We start from the raw sequence: 23,665 nt of genomic DNA, 5'->3' as shown, positions 1-23,665 counted from the left end.
GCAGCTTATTGATATGCAAACACTACTTCAACTTTGAGTTGTTACGCAGCGGAAGTTTTCTGGTAGTAACTCACTTCCTGTGAGCTACTGTTCAGAGCAAAGCAAAACAACAGTTTGATCCACAAGATGACTCATCCTGACCTCAGTCTCCCTTGGCAGACTAAAATAATCAGGACGAAGCAAGACCAGAGAACTGAGAAAGTCCCAGACCCTTTGAGGCATGGAAGGCCAGACAAAGCCAACCCATCACACAAAGAAAGGTATTTCCTTTAATGAAAATATGAATACAGAGATCATTGACAAAACTGGTTTTGGTCAAGGACAATAAATGTGTTTAAAGCATGGTTACAAATTAATCACATTAAAGGCTTAACATTAGACCGTGCAACACACCCCTCATCTCTAGAAAGATGGACTTCCCCCTTCTAAAACCTCACCATCCTACCAGATCACCTAGCCATTTCCTTCCTGCCTCCAGTTAGGTGCACAGATTGTCTTTCCAGTCCACAGTCCCCCTGGAAAAGGCAGTGCTGCTCCACTTAAATCCAGCAATAAGTTGACCCTGGAAAAATAGGGCAAACCCTGGCAATTCTGACTATTACTATGATGTCAAAACACAGCTCCATGAAACTAAGCAGACTGTCACCTGAGAAAGACAGAGGCAGGACTGCAAAGTCTGGAGTGACCCCAGACACAGTATGGCATGCTCCATGGCCCCTCCAGCCACTCCAAACCCCTCAGCCAGCTTAAATTAAGCAGTGGCAGAAGTCTCAAAGACATCCATCACCTACAGGCTTCTCTGTAACCTTCAGTAGCTTACTAGAGGACAGGAAACCTACTAGCAAATTCTTCTGAACAGCCCAAATACAAGGAGTACTTCAATCAAAATGTGTCCATCATAAAATGAATCCAGAAATAAAGCACTTAATACATTAGTTGCAATTTTGAAAGTATATGAAAGGCAAAGGTTATTGTTCCCTGCTATTCTGAGGTTGCTGGTCTGGAATGCTATCACTTTCTAAGACATCTAAGAGGCACTTCTTTCTTGTGGATTATGCAGTTTGTGGGTTCCCACCTGGCACTTGATTCTTTGGAAGATCAGCATGACAGCATGCTGATTACTGAAACAATAAGCATTAACTCATAACTTCTGAGAGGAGAACCAACCTACCTCCAAACTGGGTTCCTGTCTTTGTTGAAGCAGAAATCACACAGCCTAACAAGTCACTGTGAACTCTCCAGCACACCTTGCAGCGTCAAATCTCTCTCAAACACTTCAGGACTTTGTTTCCCAATGCTTCAAAGCAAACATTGTCCCTTTTCACAGTGACTTAAAGAAATAAAGGCACCTACACAAAGCACCAACTGGCAACAAAGATCTCCCAGTTGCAGACCACCAATCCTTACATGCAGAAGCGAACCACAGTGGACAACATCAATCCAGTTGTCATCACCAATGAGCAAGGGTTACTTTAAAAGCCAAGTTAGTGATCTCAGTTTCTCAAAGCAGAATAAAACCATGTGGAACTAGACCCTCCCTGTGCAACTGGTAATGCATTGAGGACATGCAGGGAGTCCAGCAGCAGGCTTAGTGGCTCAGTTTTGCAGAGGGAAGTGCTAGTGCTGGGCTGCCTAGGTGGGACATGAAAGGACACAGGCTCACCATCTCTGGCCAGTCCCAAGACATAGAGTGGTAGGAGCAAATCCTTATGAGCAAAGCAGAATGAGGTATTAGAACAACTGGGTAAATACAAGAAAGAATTATCAGACTAGCCAGGTCCTTCTCATTTCCCTAACAGCACAGGTGAAACATCTACTGGAATACCCAGCATGGCTGAAAAGGCACCACAGCTGCAGTGAAATACAGCTACTTGGACTCAGGTATCACGGCTGAAAGAAAAACTGAAGTAGTGCATTTCAGGGCTTCTTTTAAACCAGCAAAAGTATTGTATAAAAACATTTCCCTGTAGAGTAACATTAAAATGAGAAACATGAACGTCTGCGTCTTGCTTCAGCTAGTATTAAATCAGTTCATAGCTAATGGAAACCATCACTGGCTGCTCTGTAGCAGCCCTAAAAGCAATGAAAGGGAGTTCAACTGCAGAGTGCTCCTAGGTCTGTGCATCTCAGCATCCTTTTCTTGGGGAGTGGAAAATCCTGTTCCCCTGGAAGGAACAGGGGTTTGTAAAAAAAATAAAAATAGAAAACAAGAGAGAACTGTATCATTTGCCTTGTTATCTGAGACCTTCCGCGTTTCCAGAGGAGAGATTCCAGAGCTGCCTGTTATGAGGAGTTTTTCTCCTTGTATTTCTGGTAAGCATCCAGTATCTCCTTGATAACACCTGGATCATCAAGTGTGGTGACATCTCCTATGTTGCTTGACTGGTCAGTGACTACTTTTCTCAGCAGCCTTCTCATGATCTTCCCTGATCGGGTTTTAGGAAGACGTTTCACCACCTGTAGAGAAGGGAAAGAACCTAGGTCCTGCTGGAAATCACAAGGAAGACTGGCTGAACTGTCCTATGCCTGCCAGAGTTCTTGCCAAGCACAGTGCTTTCAACGCTCTCTGTACATGCTATTCAAAGAGTTGTTTAGCACAAATGGAGCAGTCTCATGGTATCTCTAAAGCAGGCTCTTGTAACAGCCCCACCAAAAAGCAGCTGTAATACTCCAGCCACCCTCTGGGTCACTGCTGATGCTCAGGCATGGAGGAAGAGCACATGCAGACCACTGCATCTGCCCTACCCTACCTGGGGATCCCTCCAGCTGCTTCTGGTTTTCTGCTGCTTCTTCCCACCAGAGAGGGACCACAGCAGCACTGCAGGCAGGAAGGTGAGGCTTGCTTAGTGCAACCATTCCTGCTCCTGGTACCAGAGTTAGTCTCTGACTTACCAGAATGTGGTCAGGCACAGCATATTTTGCTATCTTAGAAGCCACTATGGTTTTGAGCTCTTCTTTGATGCGGTCTGTATTGTCTGTCTGCTCCTTTAACACTACGAAAGCAAAGGCACCTGGAAGACAAACAAGCAGAAGCCATATAGCTCATATTAGATCCCAGCTGGTAAGACCAGGGATGCTCATTTGAATGCCAAGGCAGGTTTCATATCACCCCTATGCACAATCTAGGGACTGCCAAGAAAACCATAGATCCTGTTTAGAAAAGGGAGTCAGTCTCCAGTCTTCAAATGATGACCCAGCCTTGTCTTGGCATCTGGGACAATGACAACGCAACATAAATAACCAAAGTGTCATTGTGATCAAAAGCTGGCCAACACCAGTCACTAAGGGACATCTCCGAGCACAATACTTTTAAAGGAAGCTCTACCACATACATAAACAGCATGTGTGAAAACAGTTTAGGGAGTAATCATAGAATAGTTAGGGTTGGAAAGGACCTTAAGATCATCTAGTTCCAACCTCCCTGCCATGGGCAGGGACACCTCACACTAAACCATCTCACCCAAGGCTCTGTCCAACCTGGCCTTGAACACTGCCAGGGATGGAGCACTCACAACCTCCCTGGGCAACCCATTCCACTGCCTCACCACCCTTACAGTAAAGAACTTCCTCCTTATATCCAATCTAAACTTGCCCTGTTTAAGTTTTAACCCATTACCCCTTGTCCTATCCCTACAGTCCCTAGTGAATAGTCCCTCCCCAGCATCCCTGTAGGCCCCTTTCAGGTACTGGAAGGCTGCTATGAGGTCCCCACACAGCCTTCTCTTCTCCAGGCTGAACAGCCCCAACTTTCTCAGCCTATCTTCATACAGGAGGTGCTCCATTCCCCTGATCATCCTCGTGGCCCTCCTCTGGACTTGTTCCAACAGTTCCATGTCCTTTTTATGTTGAGGACACCAGAACTGCACACAATGCTCCAGGTGAGGTCTCACAAGAGAGACCTGAGTCCAGCTTAGGAGCATGCAGTTAGTTTCATTCCTGGCTTTGCCTCTTGCGGCTGCAATGCTAGGCAACCTAAGGATAACTGCCCTCCCATTCCCTAGGCACCTCTTTAGTACACAGCGCAGGTTAGAAACTAAGGAAAGCATCCATAGGTGTCACATCAGGACTCTGCTTTTCACATACCTTCACCCTTGATCTTGTGTGGATACCCAATCACAGCTGTCTCAGGGACCTCAGGATGATCAGCCTTCACAAGAAGGGAAACAAAAATACACAGAGTATAACTGCTTCAAGCCCTGCAGAGTTTGCTCTAGGAACAGAACACCTTGCCCTATCTCACCCTCCCCTCAGCAGATCCTGCTGGAAGCACAAAAGAAAACCTGCACACTACCTTCCCGCTGTGTGGTCAGCTGGTGGCCACAGCCATGGCCACATCTCCGGGATGTCTCTGCTTTTAGACATACAAATAAGCACTTCTACACACGCTGCTAAGCCCACTGCACACCAAGCTGAATTTGCACCAGCTGAAAACTGGCTTTCTCTTTCTCTGCCTATGCTCTTGCGTGTGCATGGCCTTGGTCCCAAGTGGTGACTGGCTACGGCTAAATCACAAGCCAAACCAGTTCTGCACTGCTCTGTGCCACAGGGAGCCATTGCCAACAGAGCAGAAGCAAAGCTGCCAACATCACAGTCCACATTTGGCCAATGTTTGTAAGTGCCCAAAGCACACTAGGAGGCAGAAACAATCAGGCTTCCTCACCTCCCTTCTCAGGGAGAAGGGCTGTTTTGCCAAATGAATATTTTTATTATTATGCTACACAAGAATGATTTATTCTGTCACACTTCAGAGTTTAACTTCATATTCTCTGCAGCAAGGAGGCAGTTTGGGTGTACAGACTGGAAGAAATCACAAATCTGAATCCCACACTAAAGACTAGATTATGCTATCCTAAATTAAATAGGAAAGAAAACATCACAGAGCACTCTAAGCATATAAACGTATTTGTATACACACATACATAAACATAAATAGAGTGGGAGATGGATCCTACATCTACAATCAGAAACCCACAGAGACACAAAATGACAGAGGAGAAAGTAGGATACTGTGTAACATGCAAACAGAGCTTGGGTTTTATCGGGTGTTACATTTAAATGCCATTTGCAGGCGAGGCACATAATACAGGAATAAATATTCAGGTCAAGCTTTGAAGATAAATGTTCTGAGGACTTTTTGTTTTCAGTTCCCTGAGCTAATATTATTTTCTCCCAAATGACAGGCTGGCTTTGCAGCTGACATGAACTGAGGTTACTTCATACACTGAGTTCTCAGCCATTACTCAGCTAGTTCAAACAAGCAAGAATCACAGATGTGGGAACGAGAGGTTGGTTGTTAGCAGAGGGGAAGGAACAAACAGGAGAGGCAAGCCCTTACAGAGACTCCACCAGCATCCAAAATGACAACTGCAGCAGGAGATCACTGAGAGGAAGCACAACCCTGACAGTTTGACTGCAATGACTGCCCATGGCGTAACTCCGCTCTCACTTCCCCAGTCGCTGTTTCCTTAATATGGGAGCTGTTCCCTTTTGCTATTTATGATGCATCAAGCTATGTGTATGCAGGGATAGGGGTTGGAAGCCAAGAGACCCTGTGCTTGTTTCAATTCATCAGCTTCTTTGAAAGGACCACCTTGCCCCACAGATACGTCCTGTGAAGATAGCTCTACCTGCTTAGAACTTACCATTGCATCTTCTATCTCAGCCGTCCCAAGCCTGTGTCCACTGATGTTGATGACATCATCCACGCGCCCCGTTATCTGGTAATAGCCTTTCTCAGTCCTGTAAGCACCATCCCCTGTGAAGTAGTAACCTACAGCAAAGACATGGTGCTGCTCAGCAGCAGGAAATGTGCCAGCCTGCTACTCTGGGCTCTGACACAGAACAGGCTGTGCTCTAGGATGGCAAGTGGCTTTGGTGGACCAGGCAGCTTGTGGGGCCTCCTAAACCACACACACCATTTCCTACCTCCCCAGCCTTTATCTTCTCTGCCTGGCCTGCCCTGGTTCCTAGTAAGCACGTGAGCAGCATGAGCTCAGATCTCTGCCAAGATGGACAAAATCAAATGGGGCACCTCTGCTCTGATACAGGCTAAGGGAGCTGGGCTTGTTCAGTCTGGAGAAGAGAAGGCTCCGTGAAGAACTTAGAGCAGCTTCCAGTGCCTAAAGGGGCCAACAAGAAAGCCAAAGAGAGGATTTTGACAAGGGCCTAATATTGGCATATCTGGGGACAGAAGTGGCCACAAAGAAAAGGTGTTTGGATTAAAAATTAGATTTAAATTTTCTAAGAAAGAAAAAAAAAAAGAATCCCTTTAGACAGCTAGAAAGGTCAATACTAGCTCAGACCATCAGTGACGGCTTGGAGCACAGGACACACAGCCCCAAGGAACCCAGATCTGGCTGGCGCACAAACATCATCAAGTGCTGCTGCAAACATTCAGTGTGCTTATAACTGGAGTGCAAACTGCCTTCCTCTGGCACTCGCCTTACCTGGGTAGGCTTTGAAATAGGCATCAACAAACCGCTGATGATCTCCATAGATTGTTCTTGCCATGCCAGGCCATGGATGGGCAATGCAGAGCGCACCGGACACATCGTTGCCCTCAATAACCTTTCCCTGGAGGTTCAAGCACAGGAAAGATGATCAGGTGAACCAAACAGGAATAGTGAGGGCTTCTGCGTCATCAACCTGGCAAGAGCCACCCTGCTGCTCACAAGAGCCACGGTCGAGAATATTAACCCACCCATGGAGCTACTATGGCACTGCCTGTATCATGCCTTCCTCACCCCTTGAGGCCAGCAGTGCAGCAGATCAGACTAAAAGAGAAGCGAGTCCTCTGCTTCTCTGGAGGGCAATACCAGCAAAGATGTGCCAAGCAGCCAGAAGATGCCTGGACCCCTGCCTTCCACTTCTGTTAACTGCAACATTCCCTTACCAAAATGTATATAAGGGAGATTATATGTCTTGCTGTTTAAGAGAGCACTGGAAGGCAGATGGAGCTTTACAGACCAGCACCAGGTTTGTCACAGACTGCAGGGCCTCATGCCTTGCAGTTTCCTTGGAAAACTCCACCAGTCCTGCTGGCTGCTCCAGTCTTGCCATGCCACTGGGTACTGCACACACTGGTTCAACTGTCCAGCTCCCTAGTTCCCAGGAGCTGTGTGTCTCCTGACCTCTCTCATACATGAAAGCAGCAGCAATTAATCAGGAGCAGTGTAAGACCAAAAAGTGGTACTGAAAATGCAAATACTCCTCTAGAGATTTGCAGACAGTTTGCAATGCCCTGTTGGCAATCCATATGGACATCTGAGATATGCTCAATACATAAATTGTTCATCCATTCTACCATTTTAATGGAGGAGCAAACATCCTCTCAGATGGTGTTCTCTGTTATCAGAAAGGTGATTAAGGCAGAAGCCCGCAGCAGCTTCTTTTGGGCACCCATCACAACCTCAACTCACATTCTCATCCATCAGCACGGGTACAATCCCAAAGAAAGGTCTCATGGCCATAGCCGGAATGATCTCAGCTTGCTCCTCTGAAGGCCGTGGGGCAATGCAGATGCCACCAGTTTCTGGAAGAATAATGAAAAACAAAATATGTGGGGTCCATCCAGTGCTGGATGAAAGCAAATGACAATTCTTCTTAGTTAAGAGATTAGTGAAGCCACCTCACAAGAAAAAGCCACTGGGAAGGAAGTACACAACACCAAGTAGCACAGCCATCTGAAAGCACCATGGACCTGCTAAACTAAGAGCTCTTCATGAGCTGGGACAGCACTCACCAGCCTGATTTCCTATTCCAGATGTGATTTTACAGGGAAAATATAAGCATGACAGGCTGAGAGAGCTGGGCTTGTTCAGCCTGGAGAAGAGAAGGCTCCAGGGACACCTTAGAGCAGTTCCTAGTGCCTAAAGGGGCCAACAAGAAAGCTGGAGAGGGGCTTTTGACAAGGGCCTGTAGGGACAGGACAAAGGGGAATGGCTTTAACCTGACAGAGGGGAGACTGAGATGAGACATTAGGAGGAAATTCTTCCCTGTGAGGGTGCTGAGGCCCTGGCACAGGGTGCCCAGAGAAGCTGTGGCTGCCCCATCCCTGGCAGTGTTCAAGGCCAGGTTGGATGGGGCTTGGAGCAACATGGTCTAGTGGATGGTGTCCCTGCTTGTGGCAAGGGGTTGGAACTGGGTAAGCTTTAAGGTCCCTTCTCTCGCAAACCAGTCTGGGATTCTATGGTTCATGTCAGGGGATTTATCCCCCCGTGCTGTTTTCACAGCTGTCTCAGGTTACAATGCATTCAGGAGTCTAAATTACTTTTATTACAGAGGATGAGATTAACCAACCGCTAACAGGCAGTCCAAGCTTATCTTCTATTTAAAACTGAACCATTTAATTATCCTTTTTCCATTCCTGCTGGGATGAACATTAAATCAGATTCCAACCTTAATCAGATCTTTTCTATTCTAAAACTAATTCACAAACACAAGAGAGAAACAAGAACATAGGTGCATTAGGCTTTTAAAAACATGGCTCTATAAATAGTAGTCATAAAAGCACAGACTGGTTTGGCTTGGAAGCACGTAAGGAGATGAAGTCACAATCCAGAGGGAGCTGCATGGTGGCAAGATGGAGTTAAAGATTATTTGCGTGGTAAAGACCAATTTTAAATGGGACCAGGTGGGAGAAGCATGTTGCCAAAACGGAAACACGCTCTTTTTTGGGACACCAAAGCTCCAAGGCCATAGCAACTACAGCACAATACTTCACTCCTGGGAAAAGCTGCTCCCAGGCAGCCCTGCTGGTTGACAACCCCTGTCCCCTACCCCCTGATGCAGAGCCAGCAAAGCCTCCCCTCACTCTTTCCCAACCCACCAGAGCCGTTGCACCAGGTCCCTTTGTCTACACAGCTTAGTTTTCCACCCTCCCCTGACCATTCCCAGGCTGGGAAACAAAGCACACCTAAGTGGGGATCGTGGCTTCATGGTGCTGTAAATGCATTTTCATGATAAGACCACATCAATGTCAGTACATCTGGAGAAATAATTGAAAACAAGGTTTCCAATTCAAGCTGCCCACTCACAGCTTTGCTCAGAAATTCAGGCTCTGCCTCCCGTTTCTAGAACCCATTGAGATCCCCCAGCATTCAATATATCAAAGAGCACTTACAGGGAAGAAGAAAAACAACCAACATTACTATTGCTTTTGTATGTTTCTACACTGCTATTATGTGCCGAAACTCCCCAGAGACCTTCAAAAGCTGATCAAAAAGCCGGTAGGGTTTTGACAGACTTGTTGGATCAAACTGAAATGTATTAATCCTGCACCCACCAGCAACCTGCCAGAGGTCAGGACCTTCCGTGTCCCAAGGATGCCATTTACCTGTCTGCCACCACGTGTCCACGAGGGTGCAGCGTCCTTCTCCCACCACATGGTAGAACCAGTGCCAAGCTTCATTGTTGATGGGCTCTCCCACTAGATCAAAATAAATAAGGAAGCAGCCTGAGGCAGTTCATTCTCCCCTGTGGTGCACAAGCTGATCGTGATCTTTAAGCACAATGCTTAAAGAAGCTTAAAGAAGATGCTCGGAGGGCTGGAGCCCCTCTGCTATGGAGACAGGTTGAGAGAGCTGGGTTTGTTCAGCCTGGAAAAGAGAAGGCTCCAGGGATACCTTAGAGCAGCTTCCAGTGCCTAAAGGGGCTGACAAGAAAGCTGGAGAGGGGCTTTTGACAAGGGCCTGTAGGGACAGGACAAGGGGGAATGGCTTTAACCTGACAGAGGGGAGACTGAGATGAGATATTAGGAAGAAATTCTTCCCTGTGAGGGTGCTGAGGCCCTGGCACAGGGTGCCCAGAGAAGCTGTGGCTGCCCCATCCCTGGCAGTGTTCAAGGCCAGGTTGGACACAGGGGCTTGGAGCACCCTGATCTAGTGGAAGGTGTCCCTGCCTGTGCGAGGGGTTGGAAGTGGATGAGCTTTAAGGTCCCTTCCTACCCAAACCAGTCTTACAGCTTTTGTCTGGGATGGCACTGGACTGCAATGGGCTCATGTAATTGAGGTCTGATTTTTCCCAGAAAGTCCAAAACGGAACCAACAAATACCTCTGAAAGTAACTAATCAATGCAGGTCATGTATAAGAACCTCTAGAATCCTTGATAATGCAGGAAAATGCTGCTTGGGTCACCTATGCCAGTTAAATGCAGTGACATTATTTACCACTGGATAAATCATTTTAGCAAAGAGTGTGATCCTGCAAAATAAGCTAGGAAACAGGCAATCCCAGTAAGGTCAAACAGCCCCAACTTCAGCTTGTTCTTCTTCTGCTGAGAAAATATCTGAAAAGCCAGACAGACAGTGAGCCTTCTTTATCTGCTGTTTTAAACCACATCCCATGTGGTCAGCCGAGCGCCTCTGGTACCTTCGTTTCACCAGCTAGAACCACCTGTCTTTTGTAGATGAAGCATGCCCCCTACCTGATCCCAAGGTCTTCAAGGACGATCTGTCATATTTCTTCACCCACTCTTCTCCATAATTCAGCAGCAAGCGAATAGCCGTGGGTGCCCCATAAAACTGATTAATTTTCAGTCTTTCCACCATTTCCCAGTAACGACCTGCAAAAAACACAAACAGGCTTTTTATGTGTCTAGCACTGACATACCACTGCAACTGCTCAGCAGGAAGGTTAATAGCCAAAGCTGAAGCTGTGACTACTGTGAGTACAGAGCAAAACCAATGGCAGCTTGTCTTTTTTCTTTTCACCTGGATGCACAGATGTTCCTCAATGTCCTAGACACGTGTTCCAAGGAAATGGAGCTTACCTTCCCTACACAGGCAGGTCACATTGGACAGGTTTCTAGATCTCCTCTGTCACACCGCCATGTCTAGCCAAGCCTTTACCCCCCACTTCCTCACCTGGGTCAGGGTACACTGGAGTGCTTTCAAACAGGACAGAGGTGGCTCCATTGCAGAGTGGTCCATATACAACATAGCTATGTCCTGTGATCCAGCCAATGTCAGCCACACAGCCAAAAACATCGCCTTGCTGGTAGTCAAATACATACTGCAAAGATAAATGTAAGGCCAGCTGACTTCCTGTTGGCAGGCACAAATAGCTTAAAGGTGCTGGACTGGACATCCAAGTGGGAGGAAACGAGCACACAGGGCAAGTGGAGCCAGGCACGCAGGACACAAGCAGCACAAGGGCTAGCCCAAGGTGAGGAAGCAAGTCAGAAGGACAAGTACCAGGGCTTCCAGGCTCCTGATGGCTTTTGCAAACATAAAGGGAGCATAGCTGTACCAGCAGCTCCTCAGATTGGAGCAACAAAACTGTAACCAAAGCCTTGAGCCTTGGATACACCAAAGGTTGCCTACTCCAAGCAGTACACATGGGAGAGCTGACCCTGAACTGCAGGGAAACTGCAGGCCCTGGAGGTTCAGACCCATCACCAGTATCAACAGCTTGGTTAAGAGATGGAGAAACTTGCATGAGAAAGCTGGAGGAACTGGAAGGTGCCTGTGAAATGTTTTCTGAGAAATGTTCTTAGCTGCTCAGCCTCTCTGTCAGTGTATTGCTTTCCACATGCTGCCTGCTACCCTGCTCATCAAAATCAGGATAACTGTCCTGGAGAACACATTATCTTGTCTTTCTTATGGAAAACACTTCCCATAAGTCTAACTCTTCTCCCTTACGGCAAAGAGGTCCTGACTCATAAGGCAGAGTCAGCTTTAGGTTTTAAATAAAAGAAAGTGGGTCAGAACCAAAAGAAAACCCGATGAGTGTGTAAAGACCAATAGGCCATGTAAGTTGTCTGATCCATCTGCCCAGGAGAGACAGTTCTCACCTCACTTTGGCAAGTGCCTTTCCCTCTCAGGCTCTGAAGTCCCTATAAATGGACTGAGCTGCACACAGTGCCTCCCTGCAACTCTGTACTGGGTTCACATCTACCTTTGGGACTAAGAAAGAAAGATGCCTTGGAGATTAGTCTGTCACTTAGCAAAGCTGACATAACAAAAAGCCCTCAGGCAGAGAAGGCTGACATTTGCACATTCAGATCGAAAAACTCCACTCTGTCAGTCTAAAGAAAGCAAACCTCTGCCTGAGGCGTGGGTGATGACAAACAGGGTGATACCACCACAGCCCCATGGAAATCTTTCTGTTCTCTCCACATTTCACTGCCACCTTTTCATACACAGAGCTCAGAAGAGGAGCTTCAAGAAGCAGTGCCTTGACTTTTTCTTTTCTACGAGAAAGGGGGTTAAAACATTTAGCCTGCATCACACAGAAAAGCGGTGCAAAGGTGCAGCCACAGAGCATGAATGCAACTGTTGATCTTCAGACAACAAGTGCTAAGCAAAGAGGTTGGTTTGAGCCCAGATCCCTTCTGAAATAAAAAAAGCCATCACCCCACTGCAAAATACTACAGTACTATCCACAGTACCAACGCCAGTAAGATACATACCTGCATCTCCTCATCTGCATCACTTTAATGTCTGTTGACTGGCAACACCAGCACATTTTAAATGCAAAAGTAGCAGCACTGTGGTTTCCTTCCTTTCATAACTCAAGCTCTTATTTGCAGAGCATGACATTCCCCAGGAACAAATCCTGAAGATTAATTACACATTTTCAGCCATTTTTCAGTTTGTTGAGACCCAATAAGCCAGCTGGGCAGCGAACACAAAATACAGCCCAACACCCTCTCGTTAGTACTGTCAGAAGACAAATGGAAGTAAGCAAATCCACCTTTCCCAGAGGGTGCAGCTGACTTACCTTGTGCGTGAGAGCAGCATAGAGCAGGTATCCAGCCTGGGAATGAACAATTCCTTTGGGTTTCCCAGTGCTGCCTGAGGTATACAGCATGAAAAGCATGTCTTCACTGTCCATGCTCTCTGGAGCACATACAGAAGCTGCCTTGGCCATCTCCTAAGGGAAAAAAAAGGTGGCAATAACAGAAAGACTTTGCTTAAATGAGTCCAAAGGAGACCACAGAGATGTTTCGAGGGCAGGAGCACCTTTGCTATGCGGAAAAGCTGAGAGAGCTGGGCTTATTCAGCCTAAAGAGAAGGCTCTGGGGAAACCTTATAGCAGCTCTCAGTGCCTAAAGAAGATGACATGAAAGCTGGAGAGGGGCTTCAGACATGGCTTTGAGCAACCTGGTCTAACAGAAAGTGTCCCATGCTTACACTGGAGTATTGGTTAGCTCCATACAGAATCATAGATTCCCAGACTGGTTTGGGTTGGAAGGGACCTTAAAGCTTATCCACTTCCAACCCCTGCCATGGGCAGGGACACCTTCCACTGGACCAGGTTGTTCCAAGCCCCATCCAACCTGGCCTTGAGCACTGCCAGGGATGGGGCAGCCACAGCTTCTCTGGGCACCGTGTGCCAGGGCCTCAGCACCCTCACAGGGAAGAATTTCTTCCTGATGTCTCATCTCAGTCACCCCTCTGTCAGGTTAAAGCCATTCCCCCTTCCTCCTGTCCCTACAGGCCCTTGTCAAAAGCCCCTATCCAGATTTCCTGTTGGCCCCTTTTGGCACTGGAAGCTGCTCTAAGGTGTCCCTGGAACCTTCTCTTCTCTAAGAACAACTCAACTTCAATTCTCCAACCTGAGACTGAACAATTTTCTTATCCATGTACAAACTTGGAATAGTCGCTTTGTGTTCCAGGTGCTCAACATGACTGTAATACAAACCCAGCTGGCTTCCTTCTCTCAGCTCTGTCCTCTCCTAGATGAATTCCTGCAAGGGTTACAAGGTGGCTCTGTGAAGGAATTTCTAGGTACTGCCTTATTACAAGCATACACATGCTGCATTTACAAGTGAAGACTACCAATAGCAGGTCCAGTTGTTTAAAAGTACCTGACAAATAAAGCTTAACGAAAAATGAAGAGCTGATTGGGTCAGATGTAATTCTTAGTCTCTGAATTACAGCACTTATGCTCATTTCAGGTATTACATTGTGACATTTCAGCAGGGCCAGTTTGGGCTGACCTGACAGCTTTTGAAACCAAGATGGAGTTCTCTTATTGCTCAATTACAACATAAGCTTAAATTTTTCCAGTAAGCCATTGCACAAGAACTGGAAAGCACCATTGCTCTAAAGATCAGGAACATCAAAATTAACAGCATTAATGATTTAATTCTTGTTATGTTTCAGGCCCTGCAACTAACAGTGGGCTCAGCTGAGCTCCTGGATCACCAAAGCATCTGAGACTGCTTGCAGCCCAAGCAAATTCATTGGAATATGCTTTTTGGAGTAAGAATTAACACAAATTCTGAATAAAACCTGCCTTCTCTAGTGTTTAACTTACCCTAGTAGCTGCTCCTATCTCATGTGACCAGCACATGGACTCCTGAGTACACATCTTGCCTACAGATGGGTGATTTCCAGGCATCATTACAATCAGTGGTTCCTGTTTGCTGCTGCCAGCAAACTGATAAAACTACTTCTGCTTCAGGCTGCAGTCCCGTGTGTACGAGCTAAACACATTACAATGACTGCTGTTTTCTCCCCTGGGAAGCACAGGTTCTAAATATTCCCAAGCCATGACTGTCCTCCCGTCACGGGGTAACCACCACACATCCACAGGCTATCTTAAGCCTCTCCAGGAGCCTGATTATTTCTGCACTGCCTTTCAACAGTGCATATGACAAACCCTCACAGAGCATCCAAACACAGTATAACAGCAGCAGCAATTGTATCAGTGCAGTGTGGGTCTCAGGAAACACTCCTTCCTTAAATCTCAGCACTGTTTGCAAGATTACCCAAATGGAGCAGCACACCAAATCCCCATGCTAAGATGAATTAGGCATAGGCTGAGCTGCTTCAACTCACAATCCTAGAAGGCTGTAGGTACAGGCAGTCTGTTAGAGGATGGAGACCCAGATGCCATAAAGGGGCATCTCCTTTTCATCTGCAGAACTCTGGTCCAAAAGGCACAGACAGAGAGAAAAATGACCTAGCCAACACTCAGACCTAAAAGGAGTTATCCAGAGTGCCAGAGGGTGTTTGCGGAGCAAGGTGACTGCAGGGATGTGCAGATGCTGGCACTGCAACACACCTGTATCCATTAGCCCATTGGGGTACTGCGGCAGCATGGGAAGAGCACCACAAACTGAAAACCTGCTCCAGAGGCAGCATAAGGGCCAGTCATCACTGGCAGGTCTGGTGTGGATACACCAGCTGGTCCCTACTATTATTAGTGCACCATATTTCTCTCCCCCAACACAGTAAACAACACACACTTCAAGAAACATCAGGAGAAACAGGCAAGGTTTACCAACACCAACATACCTCGTCAAGTGGAATATCATGGTCACCCATCTGGACTTTGTTATCTGTCCTCTGAGCCACAAAGACATGTTTGATGTTTGGACAGCTCTTCACGGCTTCATCCACAGTCATCTTCAGCTCTATGATCCGTCCTCCCCTGATGCCCTGGTTGTAGGTGATAACTGCTTTGCATCCAGCTAAAGAGAGAAAGAATTAGCAGACACACCAGCCTGCCTACCAGACTCATATGTGCACCCGGCTCTCATTATTTTGGGGGATGATGTACAGGACAACATATGTGACAAGAACTTGGAAACTCTACCTGTTAAAACCAGTCAGTCACTGACAAAAACACTTTAAAACTTGAGACCAGGGTGCGCTCCAGCTATAACACTTTTGACAGCTGTCAGGCCAATCTTCCTAAACACTTCAGTGGTAACTGTTATTCTCTGTCCCCACCAGTCCACCCCAATGCAGACATGCAGAGCAGTTTCTTCCCAATTACTTGTTATAGTGAATACTGCCTGTTGCTTTAGCCTAACAGCTCACACACTGAAACCAGGGCAAGACTTCCTATGACCTTAGTGAACAAGCACCTTTGCCCCTTGTTTATCCTCTCTCTGGGGCTCCAGAGACCTGCTGGAGTGAGTCCAGAGGAGACCACGGAGATGCTCTGAAGGCTGGAGCAGCTCTGCTCTGGAGCCAGGCTGAGAGAGCTGGGCTGGTTCAGCCTGGAGAAGAGAACACTCCTTAAGGGGAGACCTTAGAGCAGCTTCCAGCGCCTAAAGGGGCCAACAAGAAAGCTGGAGAGGGGCTTTTGACAAGGGCCTGTAGGGACAGGACAAGGGGGGAATGGCTTTAACCTGGCAGAGGGGAGACTGAGATGAGACATCAGGAAGAAATTCTTCCCTGTGAGGGTGCTGAGGCGCTGGCACAGGGTGCCCAGAGAAGCTGTGGCTGCCCCATCCCAGGCAGTGTTCAAGGCCAGGTTGGATGGGGCTTGCAGCAACCTGCTTTAGTGGAAGGTGTCCCTGCCCGTGGCAGGGGTTTGGAACTGGATGAGCTTTAAGGTCCCTTCCAACCCAAACCAGTCTGGGATTCTATGATAAATGTCTATTGCAAACTGAGTATCACCAAACTCATCAGCCTCTCGGAGGCATTTCCCTGCTCAGAGACACCTGTAGCCTTCTAAAACTCATACGGATCTTGAGGAGAAACCTCCTGGAAGTCAGAGCACACAGCAGTGCTCTTGCAGAGCACTTCCTATTGAGCCACATTACATTACTGCAAGAGCTGTGGCTGCAGAGAAACAGCTCTTTAGCCCACTGCCTCCAAACAAGAGGCCTAAAGTGAGGGAGAACTAAAACATGTACTTGCTTTCTATACCTTACTTCTACCAAAACAGGAAAAGAAAGCATAAAAATTGCTGTAAGACTTACTAACTCACACTACCCATAAAAAAACTGATGTGACTGCTAGAACATGAGCTACTTGCTATTTTGTTCTTCTGCTGGTATATTTAGTATTGCTTTTTAGCTAATCACCCTGCAAGTGCTTTGGGCTAAGAACAGCTCTGCTGTAGATACAAAGGCTAACAGAGCAGGGGGCAGGCTGCCAACAATTCCAGTGCTACACATAAATTGTAGTGCCAGTTGAGGCTGCGGAATTAGCTCTGTGCAGGAATATCAAAGGAACACTGCAATTGCACTGTGAAAGAACAAATTAGGCCCCATTCCTAAGCTCTGGTTTTCCCTCCAACTTCACTCCTGTCTGGCAGTAACCCAGCACAGAGTGAATGTTAAGCAACTTATAAAGTATTTTAAGGCCAGAGGATGCTGCCACTGCCACTAAGGAAAAGGCTTTGCAAGGGAAGGGTATACAGTCCCACCAGCTGAGAATGAACCTCTTCTCTTTCTGCTAAGAAAACATGGAACTGGGGTATGCTCTGGAGCACTGTCCAGTGGGGTTTGCTCCCAGGTCTGCATCTACTTACAGTCCATGATCCTCCCGGCCAAGGAATCTGCGCTGAATCCAGCGAAGACCACGGTGTGGATGGCACCAATCCTGGCACAAGCCAGCATGGCTGCCACTGCCAAGGGGGACACGGACATATAGATGGCCACTCTGTCCCCTTTCTGTATGCCATATTTCTTCAGGGTGTTGGCAAGACGGCAGGTCAGATCCAGGAGTTCCCTGTGGCATGGAAGCAATGCTGTCATGTTAATGCACAACCTGATTCACACCAGGGAGCAAAAAAAGGATGAACTTGAACTGAGTGAGGGTCACGAGCCCCTCCAGATCCTGTCATCTCAGCAGTATAGGGCACGTCAGCTTTGACATCTTAAAGAACCTGCTTCTGCCATCAGGGAGAGAAGAAAAGGGGAGCAGAGAGCCATGCTGGCAGCAGAAGGACAGAGAGGCTCTGGTGCAGGTAAAGCAGCCAGCAAGTCAATGGCTGTCCTGCTGCCTCCAGGAGTCAGTTTAGTCCATTTAGCCATCCTTGCTGACTTTTTCACCTATAAGGGTCAGTCGAAAGCTACTGGAAACTCCTGTGGGATAAACACAAGATGAAATGGAAGCACTGTCCCACAACTCCCAGCACTGTTTATGTTGGGGAACTGCTGGAAGTGTTTTACAACCGGTAGCTGCTTTTCAAAGCGCAAGGGTAAAAAACACATTTCACAGACTGGTTTGGGTTGGAAGGGACCGTAAAGCTCATCCAGTTCCAACCCCACTGCCATGGGCAGGGACACCTTCCACTAGACCAGGTTGCTCCAAGCCCCGTCCAGCCTGGCCTTGAACACTGTCAGGGATGGGGCAGCCACAGCTTCTCTGGGCAACCTGTCCCAGCGCCTCACCACATCCCTCTTGTGTTGTTGCCCCAGAGCTGGACACAGAACTGCAGGGGAGGTCTCACCAGAGCAGAGTAGAGGGGGAGAATCCCCTCCCTCGACCTGCTGGTCACGCTCTGGGGATGCAGCCCAGGACAGGGTCTGGAACAACAACTGTAAACCCATCAGCAACACACAGCGTCACTCTGATGTACGTCAGGGATGCCTGGCAGGAACATTGTCCCTAGAAGCCTGATGCTAATCTTTTTCCACAGCGAGACAGCCTGCAGCTTTCTAAACACAGGAAGCCAGCTCTTTGTACATCAAAAAACATCAGAAAGCAGCCTATTGCAAAGTGTTTCTAGAGTTTTTCCTAATACCTTCAATGCTATATATGAGCTCTGGCAGCGCCTGCTTAGAAGGCTCAGCACAAGCCAAGGTCTCTGATGTCTCTGCTGGATTGAGTATTTCTGGCAGCGACCAGTTTATTTCCTGGAACCATCATTCGGATGAGGCTGAAATGATTTGATAATTCAGGTCAAATGTCCCAAACAGGTTAGGGGAGAAAAAAACAACACAACAGAAAAAAAACCCAAACCAAACAGATTTGGGCCTCTCTCAGCCCAATACCATCCCATCTCACCTCCTAACTGTTGCCCTATGTGAATTACTGTGAGTAGCAGAGTTCAAAGGCTGCCTCTGCACCTTGTGGTCACAGAGTTATGGGTGCTGCCTTTGAGATGTCTGATTGAGAACAGCTGAAAAATATAAAGCTCAACATGAGGGTTTTTTGGTTGAGGGTCATCCAGTCTTTCTGCTGGCATCCTAACCCTGAGACAAGGAAAACCCTCTGTGCCCTTTTTCAGGTGAGAAGGTGAAAAGTCCCTGAGCTGCCTTGGATGGGGGAAAGCTGAAAGCCTGGGCAAGATTTAAGTGCGATTTCAGCTTAGGAAGCAAACACTGGGAAGAGGAAAAAGAGTTTGCTGCCAATGAGAAACACCTTCCGCACTGCACAGCCTGGTACGAACCCACACGGCTCCTGGCTGAGGTCTTCACTGGGATCTCTAACACAGTTTCAACGACTTCCTCTCAGGCTGAGCAACCACCACCCCTTGAGCCTGTCGAAGGCATAGCTGCGATGTGGCTAACGAAGATGTCCAACCGCTTCTCTCCAACCACCTAAGAGCCCTGTGGAAAGCTACTTAGGATCCTAATTTCTGGCCCTTCAGCTTCTGCTTTCCTCTTTTTGTTTTGCATTTTGAACATTCCCTCTGCCTGCAACATTTTCTGCACCAGAGGGAGATCATTCATAAATTAAGGCACTGAGACCCAGCCTGCAACCCTTTCCAAAAGGGGTTAGCTAATGTGTTCTGCTGCCCACTTCTCCTCATAGCTCCCTTTGGCAATATCCATAGGATCCTGCAGTGCTCAGAAACACCGCCTCACAGGTAGCTAACTTGTGGAGATCATGCTAAACAAGGGAACACCAGAGAGAATAAACAGCCCCACATCAGACAGGGGGAGGTCTGGCATAGCTTGAGCTGCTGTCTCTAACATTCCTTGTTCCTGAGCTTACAGAGGCTGCAGCCCAGCACATCCAGTGACCAACTCCTCCTGCTTATACAAGGCACTCGATAATACAGTTAACTTTAACCCAGGCTCAGCAAGGCTTCGGGGAATTCCTCTGGAAGATTTCAAAGCTCCTGGGCCCTGACAACACCCACAGAGTAGGACAAAGCACTCCCAGCTGGGTTGGATCCTCCTGCCAATAAATCCAGCTGGCTGTTCACTGCAGCACACTCCTAGGGCTTAACTGCTGCTTCACCACTGCCTACCAATGACTTCATGGTGGTTTAGCCTCTGGAGAGCCAGACCTCTTGATAACAGATTGGCATGATCTGTCCCTTCTCGCTGACTGCAGCCACTAAGTCCCAGGAGAGCTGCAAGCCCTGTTTTCACAGAAGCAGTAAAAAACCCAAGTCTCCTACCTTCCCATTCAGAAGTGGATGTAATTGGAAGCTTAGCTGAATTTCTACTTGATACAAACAAAACCCAGAGGCAGAGTAAACACAAGTGGAGCTTTTTTCCCCCCAAAGGCTGAGTTGCATCAGCTGGAGAGACAGAAGGAAACTCGGCAGTGAAAAAGATGATCACAACTGAGCTTGTGATGCAGCAGTCACCACTCGAGCAAAACTGAAAGGTTTCACTCATGGCTTTTTGTACCCTTGCCAATAAGGAGGTGTTCAGAATTCTCTCCCAGAACAGAGCACTTGAACCCAGCTGCATTAACACAACTCGCCTCGCAGACAAGCAGGTATAGGGATGTAGGCTGACCAACGGCACAGCCCCACCAGCCCTTCACCCACTGTGAGCAGGCAGTTAGTGTGGGGCAGCAGAGGCAAATGGGGGTTCTTATTTCCCCCATGGATGAGCAAGCTGGGACAGCACTTTCCAATGGCACCGTCTTGCCAGTGCATAGAGGAGGTCCCACTGATTGAAGCTTTCTCCTTCCTCAGGGAGGAGGATACCTGTTCCAGCCCTTTTCCTGCACAGCCACCCGCTTCCTCTGCAGGGATGGGAATGGGGCCAGCACTTGGCTGTTTTCTCCCCAGAGGAGAAGGGGGAGTGCCCATGCCAGCAGCCAGGTCCTTCCTTGCCACCCAGGCCTTATCTATAGGGACAAACAGCTCACAGCAGCAAGCTTTGCAAAGGAGATAATGCAAAACAACAGTCCCTTGTACCTCTCTGAACATAAGCCCTGGACACCTCACAGCCCAGGTCCATAAGGCAGTGGCCAAAAGAAAGTCTTTACCTTCTTAGCACTTGACTTTAAAGCTGTTGTCCCATTAACAGCCCATACAGATCCTAAGGAAGGGGCACATCTGTGCCAGATACCTGTTTGGGTCCTGTAAAGAGTTAGATACCAAGACATCCTGTGTCTCCTCTACTTTCTAATCCAGCAGATCAAACATTTGGCTGCCTAAAACACACATTGATGAACGTGCAAGTACGGGAAACCTTTGACTAGAGAAACAGATGATGTAAATCGCATTTTGGCAGGCACGCCTGTCTCCTGAGGGAGGGCACATAGCAGGGGGAAGAGAAATATCCTTGAAAGCTGCCATATTCTAACAAATCCTACAACCTATAGCAGCACTTACAAGTCAGCATCATGCAGAGCAGCCTCAAGGTTGCTCTAAACTGCACTGAGGATGGGGAAGAGAAACAAGATGATGCCAGATCTCAATCTGAGCCACAGCACTGGGGCTGCGTGTCCAATGCTGTATCTTGCAAGAAAGCAGAGTTTGACACAGGTCTCTTCTCCCCATCCCACGCCAGGCATCATGAAGCCCCATGAGAAGGTGCCATACCTGTAGGTGACATGCACGGCAGTGCCAGGCTCATCTCTCTCCCAGATCAAAGCTACTCTGTTGGGGGACTTTTCGACATGTTGATCCAAGCAATTGACTGTAAGAAAACAGAGGTTTAAACAAAGCCTGGTCATATGCAAGGTGCTCTGTAAACTTAGCTTGGTCAGGCCTAACAGCAAGCTACCCTAAGATGAAACAAAACCTGTTAGCTAGCTAACTGCACAGTTATGGAAATGATAACATTTGGAGCACTGGTAAAGCTCTCCTTTGCCATACCTGTAGTATGCCAACACTACAAATATTAAATTGGTGTTCAGCTGCCTTACAGATGGCCTCCGGATGACAGGCCTCAGCTGATTCAGCTCAGCTCAGTTCCACTGCTTAAGCTGAAACCAGCCCAAACCTCCCCGCTGCTCTCAGCAGCACAAAGACAAGACACTTGTCTGCTCCCCAGAGCAACTCTGCACTCCATCAATCCGACAGGCTCTCCTCTTCAGTTCATCTCATTGGAATTTTCTAATTAAAGCTCAGGTGAAACATTCTAATTCCAGGATATAACAGAAGAGCTGAAAATACCGAAACCTTTAGGATCTAGGGTAAGCTCACGGACATCTACACGTTACCAGGCACTTGGGAAAAGTGAACATGGCTCCAGCTGTGTCCTACACCTCCTAAAACTTCAAGGTATAAAATTACCTTCTGTGGGTAAGAGAAGCTTGAGTGGACTTAGGGAGAGAGAGCAAAAACCTGCCTGCATGCCCAGCAGCAACTTGCCTGAAGGTTAGAGGTTAAAGTCTTAACTCAAAGCCCAAACCATGCTCACTCCTTATGTTCTTCCAAGTTATTCTGTTTCAATAGACAACTATTGAAAACCAGTCATGCATGTGGCTGCATAACTCAAAGAAAAAGCCCTTAAAAACCAGTGCTGGGTTTCAGATTGTATTTCCTGGAAATGTAATACTGCAGGGGAAGGATTTTGTTGTTTTTCCCCAGATAAATAAAGTGCAATAAAAGCTGCCTGAGTTTAAGTCACCTGCAGCTTGGGAGTCAGCTGAGGCTGGTCTGTGGTCACAGCTGATTTATGTAACCACACAAAGAGTGCGAGTGAGCTCCTAAAGGTGCACAGAGTGAGAAGTCCCTCAGAATTCAATATATTTCATTACAAGAACAACTGTCAAACTCAACAATGTGAAAAGCTCCCTTCAGCCAATGAAAGTCTTCATTTTTTCAGCAGCAATACTATAAAAATAAAGGAGATAAAGCCATTTCTTAGGCCATGTTAATACAATGCTCATCCAGTTCCAACCCCTTGCTACGGGCAGGGACACTTAAGGGACATGAACAACCAGACCAGGTTGCTCCAAGCCCCGTCCAACCTGGTCTTGAACACTGCCAGGGATGGGGCAGCCACAGCTTCTCTGGGCACCCTGTGCCAGCGCCTCGGACACTGCCGGGTCATGGGGAGCTTCTCCCTGACCAACACCCCAAGCCCTGCTCAGGGCTGCTCCATCCATTCCCCCCCCCCAGCCCGCGTTCGTGCTGGGACTGCCGCGGACCCCCGGAGCCCCCCGCCGGGGCCTTACCGGAGACGTTGAGGCGGCCGCCGAGGAACCAGCGCACGGCAGCGGGCGGCCCGGCACCGCGGGCCGTGTGGAACGGGCGCTCCCAGAGCAGCGCGTCCCGCGCCACCTCTGCCCAGAACGCCGCGGGGTCCCGGGCCGCCCGCTCCTGCCAGACCCGGTACCCGCCGGGCGGCAGTGCCCCGGCACCGCCACTGTCACCGCTAACGCAGCGCCGGGCAGCGACAGCGACCGGGACATGGACCGGGACCCGTCCCAGTGGGACGGGGCGGCGGAGGGCGCACAGCACCCGCACTCCGACCGCCGCCAGCGCCATGGGCACGGCCCTGACCACGGCCCCGGCACCGCCCCGGCACGGACCGCCCGCGGGGAGGGGCTGCACCGGCGGGGCGGCTCCGGGAGCTCCCACCCATCCACGGACCCGAGACAGCCCCGAACCAGCACCGGAGCACGACAAGAGACAGCCCTGGGAGCATCCCGCACCCCTGCGCACGTCCCGCACCGAGAGACAGCCCTGGGAGCATCCCGCACCCCTGCGCACGTCCCGCACCGAGAGACAGCCATGGGTGCACCCTGCACTCAGAGACAACCCTGAACACGTGGCCCCTGGAGCACCCTGCACGCAGGGTCATCCCTAGGAACATTCCATACGCAGGGAC

The 23,665-nt window shown here is 48.4% G+C and overlaps 1 protein-coding gene across 2 annotated transcripts; it reads right to left on the bottom strand.

Moving 5' to 3' along the window:
• Nucleotides 1–246: 246 nt before the first annotated feature.
• Nucleotides 247–23,358, bottom strand: ACSS1 (acyl-CoA synthetase short chain family member 1). Of its 2 annotated transcripts, XM_065679574.1 has the most exons (14): nucleotides 23,010–23,357; nucleotides 21,427–21,523; nucleotides 17,218–17,417; nucleotides 15,246–15,421; nucleotides 12,721–12,873; nucleotides 10,863–11,010; nucleotides 10,424–10,561; nucleotides 9,335–9,427; nucleotides 7,419–7,531; nucleotides 6,447–6,573; nucleotides 5,643–5,770; nucleotides 4,084–4,147; nucleotides 2,893–3,011; nucleotides 247–2,457 (listed from the first exon to the last, which is right to left on the bottom strand). In XM_065679574.1, exons 1-14 carry the CDS (start codon nucleotides 23,320–23,322, stop codon nucleotides 2,284–2,286), a joined length of 2,043 nt encoding a protein of 680 aa, XP_065535646.1. In that variant the 5' UTR covers nucleotides 23,323–23,357; the 3' UTR covers nucleotides 247–2,283. The 2 variants fall into 2 exon arrangements, with proteins under 2 accessions (XP_065535646.1, XP_065535647.1); XM_065679575.1 differs by lacking the exons at nucleotides 17,218–17,417; nucleotides 21,427–21,523 and having other exon boundaries at nucleotides 23,010–23,358.
• Between the last annotated feature and the right edge of the window lie 307 nt (nucleotides 23,359–23,665).

This window comes from Lathamus discolor, chromosome 5 (assembly GCF_037157495.1).
Source record: "Lathamus discolor isolate bLatDis1 chromosome 5, bLatDis1.hap1, whole genome shotgun sequence".
Taxonomy (NCBI): Eukaryota; Metazoa; Chordata; class Aves; order Psittaciformes; family Psittacidae; genus Lathamus; species Lathamus discolor.
This window is presented reverse-complemented; position numbering and strand designations above follow the sequence as displayed.

Coding starts and splice junctions, on each gene's coding strand:
- ACSS1 (XM_065679574.1), bottom strand. CDS start 23,322: ATGGCGCTGGCGGCGGTCGGAGTGCGGGTGCTGTGCGCCCTCCGCCGC. Junction 4,148..5,642: donor CTGAGATAGAAGATGCAATG/GTAAGTTCTAAG, acceptor CTTCTTGTGAAG/GCTGATCATCCTGAGGTCCC. Junction 2,458..2,892: donor CTGTGCCTGACCACATTCTG/GTAAGTCAGAGA, acceptor CCTTCTCTACAG/GTGGTGAAACGTCTTCCTAA.